Source organism: Sturnira hondurensis, unplaced genomic scaffold, assembly GCF_014824575.4.
Source record: "Sturnira hondurensis isolate 20B ecotype Veracruz unplaced genomic scaffold, ASM1482457v3 Scaffold0022910, whole genome shotgun sequence".
Classification (NCBI taxonomy): Eukaryota; Metazoa; Chordata; class Mammalia; order Chiroptera; family Phyllostomidae; genus Sturnira; species Sturnira hondurensis.
Window position 1 is genome coordinate 5,094,285 of NW_028095541.1, and position 13,257 is coordinate 5,107,541.

The following is a 13,257-nucleotide window of genomic DNA, read 5'->3' on the forward strand; positions in this document are numbered from 1 at the left end:
GGTAGGCCTGAAACGCGGGGCAAAGGATTTCAAAGTTCAGGGTTCTTGATCAGAGGTGAACACTGGCCTCCTTGAAGGAGACTTACAACACCGGACAACCCTCGCCTTCACTGGCTGGGGCACAGCCTCGCTTTATTTGAAAATGGGCCGGAGACAGTAATTAGTGCACACTGAGAAATCCCTGACTCAGCTCTGCGTCCAGGAAGTGCTTTCCAACTTAACAAACCAAAGGCAGGCACCGCCCCTCAACCCTGGCTCTCGGAGGAGCCTCCTCCGCCAGCTCCAGCGGCCCTGCCCGCGGCCGTCAGGAGCCGAGGGCCCACCCGAGGAGCGGACCTGCCAGTTTTGATCACAGGAGCCCAGCCCCCAAGGTGAGGCGACGGCTTGCGCGGGGGCGGGGCCTGGCGCGGGGGCGGGGCCTGGCGCGGGGCGGGGCCTGGCGCTGCGGCGGGGGGACTCGGGGGCGGTTCCGCGGGACTAGCCGTCGTCCGATTTGGGGCGTAGCTCTTTGGCTCGAGCTTAGGCTCGGTACTCTTTAGGTCTTGGTGCTGCAGCCGCCCCGGAACATGGCGCCGGGACGGTCCTGGCGCTGTTGCCAACGCGGCGTAGGCTGGGTGCCGGTGCTGTTCATCGCCTTCGTGGTGGCCTGGTCCTACTACGCGTACGTGGTGGAGCTGTGTGTGTGTGAGTACCAGAGGGGCGCGCCCCACCGTGGAGCCCGAAGGGGTTTACCGGGGCGGAGCGGTTGCGGAAGTGTGTGGCGGTTCCAGCGTTTGTGCCATTCACAGTGAAGACTCGGGCCTATGGAGTGGCGGCCGTGTGGACCGCGGAGCGAAGCGAGCTGCGAGGCCGGGCGGCCGCCGGCCCGTGGGAAGTTCCTTCTGCCCAGTCAGAGTCAGTAACTCGCACTCGGTGCTGCTTTTGGTCAAAGAATGAGTGACACAATTGATCCTTTTCGCAGCTGTTTTCTTAACGGAAATTTCTAGTCTGCTCATCCTTACTGTCGTTTCGCTCAGTAGTTCTCACTCGATCCCCTGAAAAACAGGAGGAACTACCTAGTACACTTAAAGGATTTAGGGTACGGGTTTACTTAGGTTGTCCTTAAGAGGGGAGGGAATGGCCTGTCAAAACATTGACTGGTGATTGATTGATTGATTAATTACGGAAGTAGTTGATGCACTTTGAGCAGCTGTTTCAGGTTTACATTGGCCTCTGGGTTCTGGTCAGCTGCTTGCCTCCGTTCTTCGAAAGAACTTGGGGCCACGTGGACGCAGTCCCTCGTTATCCCTAGTCTTTGTGTCGGGACTGAGTCCACATTATCAAAACAGAGACGCATAAAATAGGGATTGTAGGAATGGAAAGCTGTACCATGCACTCCACTTGAAGGTGGCACAAACAGGACTTCCTGTTTGGGTCCGGGTTTGCACATCTCTCAGAGAAGTGGCAAAAACCGAGTTCTGCGCATGGAAGAGAATGCTTTGGCTCAGAAAGTTTGGAGATAAATTTTTAAGTGAAAATACCTACCTTTTAAAGTTATTCTGTACTATAGTATATTTAATCTCGAGGAAAACTCCCTGCAAGTAGGCCCAGAATAAATTAGTTGTGGAATACATTTTCAAATAATAATCCGTTGAATATTATTTAGTCTCATTCTTTTGGATACCAGAATATTTGCCAAAAATGTTTGAATGAATTAAAATTGGCTAGAGTTGGGTATTTCTTGAGGCTACTTCCAGGAGGTGATGGTAATCATAGGATTCTCATCAGTTTAAGAGGATACTTTATCTTAATTACTCTGAAGTGGGCATTTATTACAAAGGTTGTACCAATCTTACTTAATTAGGTCAGAAGATTATTCCCACCCTATTTTAATTCCATAGTGGTTTTGAAGTAAAGCTTCTGAAAGAACACTAAAAATGTGCATTTATGTTGCAATTGCACGTTTAATCAACAGGTGACATCAAACATGAAGGAAAAGAAACATGAATTAAGAAGTGTCGGTGGAGGAGGCATTTCATTGTTTTCCCTTCAATATGCCACAGATGTAGGAAATGAGACTGAGTAAATAGGCCCTTTGGTTAGGTTACACAATTGTTGAGTGGCTTTTAGAATGTGACCCACATCTTTCTATTCAGCATGCAACTTTTAGCAGGCCATGAGGGTATTTTAAAATACTGAAGGTGAAAGGTCTTACATAGAACCTGCATTTAATACTTCTCAATTATTCAAGTTTAGGGAGAATTTGGAAGGTCTGCAGTGCCACTGCATTACATAGTTGAACGTGAAAGCTCCTTTGGTCTCATTCTAAAACTGTTCTTTAAACTACTTACGTATATTTATATTTTCATAAGCACAGATCCACTTAAATACATTAATATATAATTTAATAGAGAGAAGTGTTGAATTTGAGAGAAGTGTTTTACTTAATGGGTATTTCAAAAATTTTAATAAAATTTTCAGAGCTTCTGATATTCTTTATCAAACTACATGGGAGAGGAAGATAATAAATAATACCTTTACATGTGTTGACTTATTTAATGCTCATAATAATCTCCATAAAGTTAAATAATTTGTATAATAACTAGTAAATGGCATAATCAGAATTAGAACTCAAATGATATCGCTCTGGAGTCCATGCTTTTAAAATTGACAACTATGCAAGACTAGTTGTTTATCCAAACCCAGACACTCAGGGCAGATATTAGTATTACTTATGGTCTGTTTGCATAAGGTAATATTCTCCTAAAAGGTGGCAGCAGAAGTTTTCTAAATATCAGACAGTAAAAATGCCTAGTCCACAGTTGGCATTTGAACAAATAGTTTATGAGACGCCCTCATTTCTTCCCAGCTTCTCTAACTTCATTTTGTAATTTCATGCACACACACTATATGTGTGTATGTGTGTATATGGTCTGTCCAGAAAGTATCCAGTCATGTAATATGAAAAATAGGGGAAAACATTGCACAAAAGACAATGATATCCCAATCCCCTTCAAAGTAAGCACCTTCTGACTGCACACAGTTCTCCCAATCACTATCAGCAGCCCTGTCGTGCGTTCCTGAATCTCATCAATGGTCTGAAATCTCTTCCCTTTCAAAGGTGATTTTAGTTTTGGGAAAAGCCAGAAGTTGCAGGGTTCCAAATCTGGGCTGTAGTGGGATTGAGTCACCTGGGTGACTAGTTATTTTGCCAAAACCTCTGCAGGAAATGTGATGCATGAGTGGACATCTTGTTGTGGTGAAGCTGCCAATCACCCCTAGCCCATAGCTGCGGCCTTCTGAATCATCCAAATAGCTTCCACTAGGGAATATTCAAGATTAAAGCAAAATTGAGAGCAGATTTGTTGCTCTACTCAGTCATTTTGAATTTGAAGGCCACACAGAACACATGCTCACTAAACAGGTCTACCACCCCCACTTACTAGTACAGTAAACAATATCACCAGGGACAAGAAAGTCATTTTACAATGATAAGGATCAATTCATCAAGAGGACAATACAATTCTAAACATTTTATATACCTAATCACAATACTACAAAATACATGAAAGCAAAAGCTGATAGAACTGGAAGGAGAAAGACAGGTCTACACTTAAGATTCCCACCTCTCTCAATAATTAATTGACAGAATAGAAAATCAGCAAGTATAGAGAAGACTTGAACAACTTTTCTTAGAGAAGACATTAACAACTTTTCTTAATTGACATTTATGGAGCATTATGACATAACAGAATATTCTGTTATGTATTCTGTTATGAACAGAAGTCATCAGTGTTCACACATGTGCATTCCAGTCCACTCTCCTTGCCAGATTACATCATTGCCAGGTTACATTGGTATCGCGCTATCTATTCTTGTTATCTTAACAGTGGTTGGACTTTTTCTGGACATACCTCTTATTAGTCAGGAATTCCTATTACTGAAAGGAGTATGATTGAGAACAAAAAATTGAGTAAGCAATACATCTAACATGGCTTTCTCACAGGGGTAATGAGCGGAGAAGTGACAAATAAGTGAATTAGTAATATTGGCCTTTGATTTTAAACTGAACTGAAATTCTCCTTTCATTTCCCCCAAGGCTGATATTTAAGCACATGAATTTAATTACGGATAGATTAACCAACTTCTCCCTAGTTTCCCAGGGTTTTATCAGAGCATCTTGTTCAGGTCATTTGTGGCTGTTAGTAGTATATATGTATCTTTTATTTGGCATGTAGAGGATCTTAGAATTTAAAGAGATTTTAGAGATTTTCTACTTCAGTCCTTTTATTTTACTTCCAAGAAAACTGTTGTTTGGAAGAGCTGTGTGGTTTGTCTAGGGATCAATATGCCTTTTATATTTTTCAGAGAAAAATAGGTAGATTAGAACTGTAACCTCTGAGTCTGTATATCTAATACTTCCTTGTGTCTCAATAATTTCTTCAAATTTAGAATGTAACAAGATAAATAGCTTAAATATCAACCATGAGAACATTGTCCATTCTCAACACACTCGATTCCTATGTTTTATTGATTTCAAAAGAACCAGCTTTTGATTTGATTTTTTCTTTGTTTTTCTGTTTTCAATTTCATCTATTTGTAATTTGATATCTGTTATTCTCTTTCTCCTACTTTGTATTTAATTTGCTCCTTTTTCTAGTTTCTTAATGTTGCAACTGAAGTTATTGACTCCAATCTTAGGTGTTTAGTCCTGTAGATTTATCCTTAAATACTGATTTATTTGCACCCCATCAGTTTTGATATGTTGTATTTTTATTCGATTCAAATTATTTTCCTGTTTCACTTTTGTTTTTATCTTCGAACCGTGGGTTAGCTTAGAAGTATGCTGTGTAGTTTGAAGTTACAGTATGTGGGGATTTTCCTGGTATCTTTTTGTTACTGATTTCAAGTTTAAATCCATGTAGTTAGAAAACATACCTTCTGTGACTTAAGTTCTGTAAAATGTATTCAGTGTTGTTTTATGGCCCAGAATGTGGTCTGTCTTAGAAGTGTTCTGTGTGCATTTGAGAAAAATGTATTCTATATCCAGCAGTATATTTTGCTGTTTATTGTTGGGAAGAGTATTCTGCTATGTCATAATGCTCCCTAAATGTCAATTAAGAAAAGTTGGTGATGTCTTCTCTAAGAAAAGTTGTTCAAGTCTTCTCTATACTTGCTGATTTTCTATTCTGTCAATTAATTATTGAGAGAGGTGGGACAAGTGTAGACCTGTCTTTCTCCTTCCAGTTCTATCAGTTTTTGCTTTCATGTATTTTGTAGTATTGTAATTAGGTATATAAAATGTTTAGAATTGTATTGTCCTCTTGATGAATTGATCCTTATCATTGTAAAATGACTTTCTTGTCCCTGGTGATATTGTTTACTGTGAAATTTACTTTGGCAAATATTAACATGTCCACTAATCTTTCTTTTAATTAGTGGTAGTGTGGTATATCTTTCCCTGTCCTTTTACTCTAACCTGTTTATATTTTTATATTTAAAATGCATTACCTGGGCCTCCCTGGTGTGGCTCAGTGTGGTATGAGCCTCATACTGCAAACCAAAACATCACTGATTAAATTCCCAGTCAGGTCAGATGCCTCAGTTGCCAGCTAAGTCCTTGATTAGGGGTGTGCGAGAGACAACTGATGTTTCTCTGGCACTTCCATGTTCCCTTCCCTCTCTTTCTCCCTCCCTTCCCCTCTCTCTAAAAAATAAATAAAATATTTTTAAAAATGCATTTCTTGTAAGCAGCCTAGAGTTAGAGCTTGTTTTTTAAATCCATTCTGAAAATCTCTGCCTTTTTATTGTATTTTTAATGTATTTTAACTTAAAAAATTTTTTTAAATTTTTTTTAGTGAGAGGGGAAGTAAGGCAGAAAGAGGGAAAGAAACATTGATGTGTGACACGCCCCCCCCAACTAGGGACCTGGCCTGCAACCCAGGCATGTGCCTTGATGGGGAATTGAACCAGCAACCCTTTGGTTTGCAGACCAGTACTCAACCCACTGAGCCACACCAGCCAGGCAAATCTCTGCCTTTCAAAAAAATTAACATGTAACATTATAGTAGTGTTAGGTCTACAACATAATATTCATATGTATCTACATTGAAAAATCATCATCAAAATCTAGTTAACATTCATCATCATGAATTTTTTTCCTTGTGATGGTGGTCTTTTAAGATTTACTCTCTTAACAAGTGTCAAATATACAGTACAAAATTAACTATAGACACCATGCTGTACAATCCTTGCCCTTCATTTGGGGAGTTTTGACCCATTCTACTCAATGTGATTATTGATATAGTCAAGTTTAAGCCTTATCCTTTGCTATTTTTAAATCTGTCCTCTGTGTTCTTTGTTTCCTTTTCCTCTTTCTTCAGCCTTCTTTTGAATTAATCAACTTTTAAATGATTTTAAATTTTTGAATTGCCCTGGTCAGGGAGCTCAGTTGCTTGTAGTGTCGACCCAGTGTGCCAGGGTTGTAGGTACACTCTCTGGTTGGGGCACATACAGGAATCAACCAGGGAGTACATAGATGGGTGGAATAGCAAATCAATGTCTCTCCTCCTTCCTTTCCTCCCTTCCTCCTTCCTTTTCTCTCTTTCTCTAAAACCAATAAAGTAAAATTTTTTGAATTATCTTTATGATTATTTCTGGTTGTGGGCTTATTAGGTATAACTGTTATTTTAGTGACTTATTTAGGGTTTAAATATTTATTGATTTTTTTCACAGGGGGAAGGGGAGAGAGAAAGACAGGGAGAGAAACATTGATGTGAAAGAGAAACATCATAACCCAATCAGTGACCAAACCTGCAACCTAGGCATGTGCCCTGATGGGGAATTGATTGAAGAGCAACTTTTTGTGTTGCAGGACAGCACCCACCAACTGAGCCACACTGGTGAGGTCTGTTTTAGGATTTATGGTGTACATCTTTAACTTATAACTTACCTTCAGGTGATATACCACTTCACATGTAGTAGCTTATAAAAGCATTCCTTCATTTCTTCCCTCTTAGCCTGTATGCTATTGTCATGCATTTTGTATTTTATAAAACTCACACTATATGCTATTATTTTGTTTAAACAGTATATCTTTTTAAAAGATTTAAATAATATGAAAACAAATGTTATATATGTACTCATGAAGTTACCATTTTCAATACTCTTCATTCCTTTTTTGGTAATGATTTCAGAGAGAGAAACGTCAAATTGTTGTTCCATGTTATTTATTTTTATTATTCTTGTTTATTCTTGTTTACAGTTGTCCCAACTTTTCCCCCTTTGCCCTCCCTTGTACCCACATCAATCCCTACACCATTGTCCAAGACCATGGGTCATTCATACATATTCTGGGACTAATTACTTCCCCTTCTTTCCGCAGTTCCCCCCACTCCCCCTCCCCTCTGGCACCTGTCAGTATGTTCCATGTTTCCATGTCTCTGGTTCTGTTTTGCTAGTTAGATTGTTTAAATTAATTTGTTCATTAAATTTGTTCATTAAATTCCTCTTGTAATGACATCATATAGTATTTCTCATTGCTTGGCTTGTTTCACTTAGCATAATAGCCTCCAATTCCATTCATGCTGTCACAAAAGGTAGGAATTCTTCCTTTCTGCTGTGTAATATTCCATTGTGTAGATGTTCCACAGTTTTTTAAGCTATTCACTTACTGACGGGTACTTAAATTGTTTCCAGCACTTGATTATTGTAAATGGTGCTGCTGTGAACATACGGGTGTATGAGTTGTTTTGAATTGGTGTTTCAGGATTCTTAGGATATATTCCCAGCAGTCGAATCACTCGGTCAATAGGCAGTTCCATTTCTAGTTTTTTGAGGAAATTCCATATTGTTTTCTACAGTGGCTGCACCAGTCTGCATTCCTACCAGTAGTTCCCTAGGGTTACCTTTTCTTCACATCCTTGCCAGCACTTGTTTGTTGATTTATTAATGATGGTTATTCTGACTGGTGTGAGGTGGAATCTCATTGTGATTTTGCTTATTTATTTATTATATTTTTAAAATATATTTTATTGATTATGCTATTACAGTTGTCCCGTTCCCCGCCCCTTATTCCCCTCCGCCCTGCGCACCCCCTCCCACCCACATTCCCCCACTTTAGTTCATACATATAAGGTACAACCCCCCCCCTTTGGCTTCTACATTTCGTATACTATTCTTGACCTCCCCCTGTCCATTTTCTACCTACCATTTATGCTGCTTATTTTCTGTACCTTTTCCCCCTCTCTCCGTCCTGCTGCCCTACTGATAACCCTCCATGTGATCTCTATTTCTGTGGTTCTGTTCCTGTTCTAGTTGTTGGCTTAGTTTGTTTTTGTTTGTTTTTTTTAGATTTGGTTGTTAATAGCTGTGAGTTTATTGTTATTTTAGTGTTCATATTTTTTATCTTCTTTTTCTTAGATAAGTCCCTTTAACATTTCATATAATAAGGGCTTGGTGATGATGAACTCCTTTAACTTGACCTTATCTGGGAAGCACTTTATCTGCCTGTCTATTATAAATGATAGCTTTGCTGGATAGAGCAATCTTGGATGTAGGTCCTTGCCTTTCATGACTTCAAATACTTCTTTCCAGCCCCTTCTTGCCTGTAAGGTCTCTTTTGACAAATCAGCTGACAGTCGGTGGGTACTTCTTTGTAGGTGACTGTCCCCTTATCTCTTGCTGCTTATAGAATTCTCTCCTTCATTTTCATCTTGGCTAATGTAATTATGATGTGCCTTGGTGTGTTTCTTCTTGGGTCCAACTTCTTCCTGGACTTCCTGGAAGTCTGTTTTCTTTGCCAGATTGGGGAAGTTCTCCTTCATTTTGTTTTCAAATAGGTTTTCAATTTCTTGCTCTTCCTCTTCTCCCTCTTCTCCCTCTGGGACCCCTATGATTCAGATGTTGGAACATTTAAAGATGTCCTGAGGTTCCTAAGCCTCTCCTCATTTATTTGAATTCTTGCTTTTTTATTCTGTTCTGGTTGATTGTTTATTTGCTCCTTCTGCTCCAAACCGTTGATTTGAGTCCTGGTTTTCTTCTCATCACTGTTGGTTCCTTGTAGTTTTTTCTTTGTTTCACATAATGTGACCTTCATTGCTGACTGGGTCTTTTTTATGCTGTTGAAGTACCCAGTGAGTTCCTGGAGCATTCTGATAACCAGGGTTTTGAACTGTGTATCTGGTAGGTTGGCTGTTTCTTCATCACTTAGTTGTATTTTTTCTGGAGCTTTGAACTGTTATTTCATTTGGGTCATTTTTTTTTTTTTTTGGCTCTGCACACCTGTTATATAGTAAAATGCGGAGCCTTGGGAGTTCACCAGGGCAGGGCATCTTACATCACTTGGTTGTGATGCTGTATGTGGGGGAGCTGTCCAAGAGGGAACAGTGCTGCTTGCTATGCTCTCTGCTGGTTTTCAGTCACTTCCCCAGCCACCCACAATCAAATTGGGCCTTTCTGGTGCTGATTCCCATGTGGGTGGGTTTGTGTACATTCTAGGACCTGTGGGTCTCTCCAACAAACTCTCCTGTGAGGCTGGAAGTTTCTACCACTGCCACCTCAACCCCCACAGGTATTTTCAGTCAGAGGCTTTGAAGCTTTATTTCCCAGTACTGAAACCCTAGGTTGTGCGGTCTATCTTGCTCCCTAGTTGTCCCTCCCAGTTTAGCTGCATGTAAATGTGGGACTCCCCAGTCTGCAAGCCACTGCCTCACCCATCCACCAGCTGCCACCTGCCTGCCCCTGTCCTCCAGCTGCAGCCTTGCCGTGAGTCCTCTTTACCTGGCTGCCAGTCTCCAATTCCAGGCTGGATGAATGTTTCTTAACTCCTTGGTTGTCACACTTCCATACAGTTTGATTTTCTGTGAGTTCTGGTTGCTTTTGGTTTTTTAATTTGTTGTCGTCTTTGTTTTAGTTGTGCAAGGAGGCACATTTTGTCTACCTGTAACTCCATCTTGGCCAGAAGTCCTTCATTGTGATTTTAATTCACATCTCTCTAATGGCTAGTAATACTGAGCTTCCTTTCATGTCTCTGGGCCCTCTGTATGTCCTCCTTGGAGAAGTGTCTGTTCAGGTCCTTTGCCCATTTTTAACTTGAATTGTTTGTCTTCCTGGTGTTTAGTCACATGATTTCTTTATGTATTTTGGAGATGATACCCTTGTCCAATATGTCACTGGCACATATGTTCTCCCATATAGTCAGTTCTCTTTTCATTTTGGTGATAGTTTCTTTAACCACACAGAAGCTTTTTAATTTGATGTAGCCCCATTTGTTTATTTTTTCCTGTATTTTCTTTGCCCTGAGAGATATATCAGCAAAATATTGCTACATGGGATATCTGAAATTTTGCTGCCTGTGTTTTCTGCTAGGTCTTTTACAGTATCACAGGTTATATTTAAGTCTTTTTCCATTTTGAGTTTATTCTAATGTATAGGGTAAGTTGGTGGTCTAGTTTCACTTTTTTGCATGTACCAGTCGATTTCTCTCAACACCATTTATTGAAGAGGCTATTTTTAGCCACTTAGTATGCTTGTGTCCCCTTTGTCAAATATTAATTGATTATAGAGATACAGGTTTATTTCTGGGCTCTCTATTCTGTTCATTGTTCTGCGTGTTCTTATGCCAGTACCAGACTGTTTTGATTACAGTGGCCTTAGAGTATAGCTTGATATCAGGTATTGTAATCCCTCCAACTTTGTTCTTCTTTCTCAAGATTTCCGAGGCTTGTCAGGGTGTTTTTTTGTTTCCATATAAATTTTTGGAATATTTGTGCTAGGTCTGTGAAATATGCCATTGATATTTTCATAGGAATTGTGTCGAACCTATAGATTGCTTTGATTAGTATGGACATTTTAATGCTGTTCAGTCTTCCAATCCATGAAAATGGAATATCCTTCCATTTATTTGTATCTTTCTCAATTTTTTTCTTCTTTTTTATATAGTTTTCCAAGTATAGGTCTTTTATCTGCTTAGTTAAATTTATTCCTAGGTACTTTATTTTTGTTGTTGTTGCCATAATAAATGCAATGTTTTTCTTAGTTTTGCTTTCTGATTGTTTCATCTATTTCTGAATATTGACTTTGTATCCCACTAATTTGCCATTCACTAATAAGTTTGTGCAGTTTTTTTGGTGGAACCTATAAGGTTTTCTATGTACACTATCATCTTGTCTGCAAATAATGATAGTTTTACTTCCTTCTTTTCAATTTGGATGTCTTTTATTTCTTTTTCTTGTCTGATTGCTGTGGCTAGGACTTCCAGTACTGTATTGAATAAGAGTAATGAAAGTGACACCCCTGTCTTCTTCCTGATCTTAGGGGAAATGCTTTTAGTTTTTGCCCATTGAATATGATGTTAGCAGGAAGTAGGTTTTTCATATATGGCCTTTAGTATGTTGCGGTATGCTCCCTCTATTCCCAGTATGTTGACCAGTTTTATCATAAATGGGTACTGGATTTTAACAAATGCTCTTTCTGCATTTATTGATATGATTGTGTGATTTTTGTCTTTTTTGTGATGTAATTTTCAAATATTGTACCATCTTTGCATCCCTGGAATAAATACTACTTTATCATGGTGTATGATCTGTGTGATATATTGCTATATCCAGTTTGGTAGTATTTTGTTGAGGATTTTAACATCTGTGTTCATCAGAGATATTGACTTGTGATTTTCTTTCTTTGTTGTGTCTTCACCTGGCTTTGGGATTAGGATAATCCTGGCCTCATAAAAAGAGTTTGGTGGTCTTGAATATTTTGGAATAGTTTCAGAAGGATAGGTGTTAATTCTGTTCAGTAAAATTCACCTGTGAAGCCACCTGGTCCAGGGCATTTGTGTGCCAGGAGTTTTATAATAACTGCTTCTACTTCAGAAGCAGTTGTTACGTTCACTATTCAGGTTTTCTGCTTCTTTCTTATTTGGTTTTGGAAGATTTTATATTTCTAAAAATTTACTCATTTTGCTCAAGTTGTGCATTTTTTGGCACATTCATAGTAATTCCTTACTATCCTTTGTGTTTCTGTGGTATCAGCTATTACCTCTCTTTCACTTCTGATTTTGTTTATTTGGATCCTCTCTCTTCTTGGTGAATCTGGTTAACAGTTTATCAACTTTGTTTATCTTTTCTATGAACCAGCTCCTGGATTCATTGACCCTTTGAAAAATTTTTTTAACTCTGTCATTTAATTCTGCTCTGATTTTGATTATTTTCTTTCTTCTTCTGGGCTTTGTTGTTCCTCTAGTTCTTTTAGATATAGGGTTAGGTTGTTTGAGATTTTTTTGTTCCACTTTATGCGTTTATTGTTTGATTCTTGCATATACCCTGACTAGATATGGAACCCCTAACTAGCCACAGCCTCATTATTCTTTTTTGTGATTAGTATTTCTCCTCCTGCTCCTCCTGCCCTGGAATGCATGTGCATGAACAATGACAAGTTCACTGTACTAGACGATGGGGGTGGTAGACACCGTTTAGTGAGGATGTGTACTGTGTGGCCATCGCATTCAAAATAACTGAGCGGGAAGAGCAATGAATCTGCATTCAATTTAAGCTTGAACATTCCTTTGTGTAAACTATTTGGATGATTCAGAAGGCCACAGCCATGGGTGATTGGCAGCTTCACCACAACAACACTCCCACTGATGCAGCACATCTCCTGCAGAGGTTTTGGCAAAACAGCGAATCACCTAGGTGACTCAGCTCCCCTACAGCCCAGATTTGGATTCCCATGCTAAATTCCATAGTCTAATACCTGCTTTCTTGACATTTCTGCTTGGATATGTAGTTGATATCTCAGACTTACCAGGTCCAAAATAAAACTTGAGATTCCTTTTCTCTCTCTCTTTCCTGAACCTGCTCCTACTCTAGCTTAGTAAATGAATTTCATCATTCCAGTTTGTTGGTTGAGAAATCATTCCACATCTAATTAATCAGTAAATGCTCTCATTAAAAGTACCGAAATCTGGCTGCTTCTCACCACTACTGCTGCAACTATATTCCTTCCAGCCACCATGGTCTCTGTCTTGTACACTAGATTGGAAAACATGGCCATAGTAATTTGTACTTCCTCCCATCAAGAGGCGGTGTCCGTTTACCCACCTGGTGAATCTGGCTGGCTTTGTACTTGCTTTGATGAATAGAATGTAGTGGAAGTGATGTGTATGGTCTGGAGCCTAGGCCTCAAGACAGCATGCATCTTTACTTTAGCTCTTTTGGAATGTTCTGGTCACCATGTAAGGGAGTCCAGGCTAGACACAGAGGTGTCCAACATTTTGGTGTC

General features: G+C 39.4%; 1 protein-coding gene across 3 annotated transcripts in view; it reads left to right on the top strand.

Moving 5' to 3' along the window:
* The first annotated feature begins 486 nt into the window (after positions 1–486).
* The window catches only part of ZDHHC20 (zDHHC palmitoyltransferase 20), an 80,220-nt gene continuing 67,449 nt past the window's right edge, over positions 487–13,257 (top strand). For all 3 annotated transcript variants that reach the window (XM_037037099.1, XM_037037098.1, XM_037037100.1), the window contains exon 1: positions 487–684. In XM_037037099.1, coding sequence (XP_036892994.1) covers positions 567–684 — 118 coding nt within the window. In that variant the 5' untranslated portion in view covers positions 487–566. The remainder of the gene's footprint in view (positions 685–13,257) is intronic.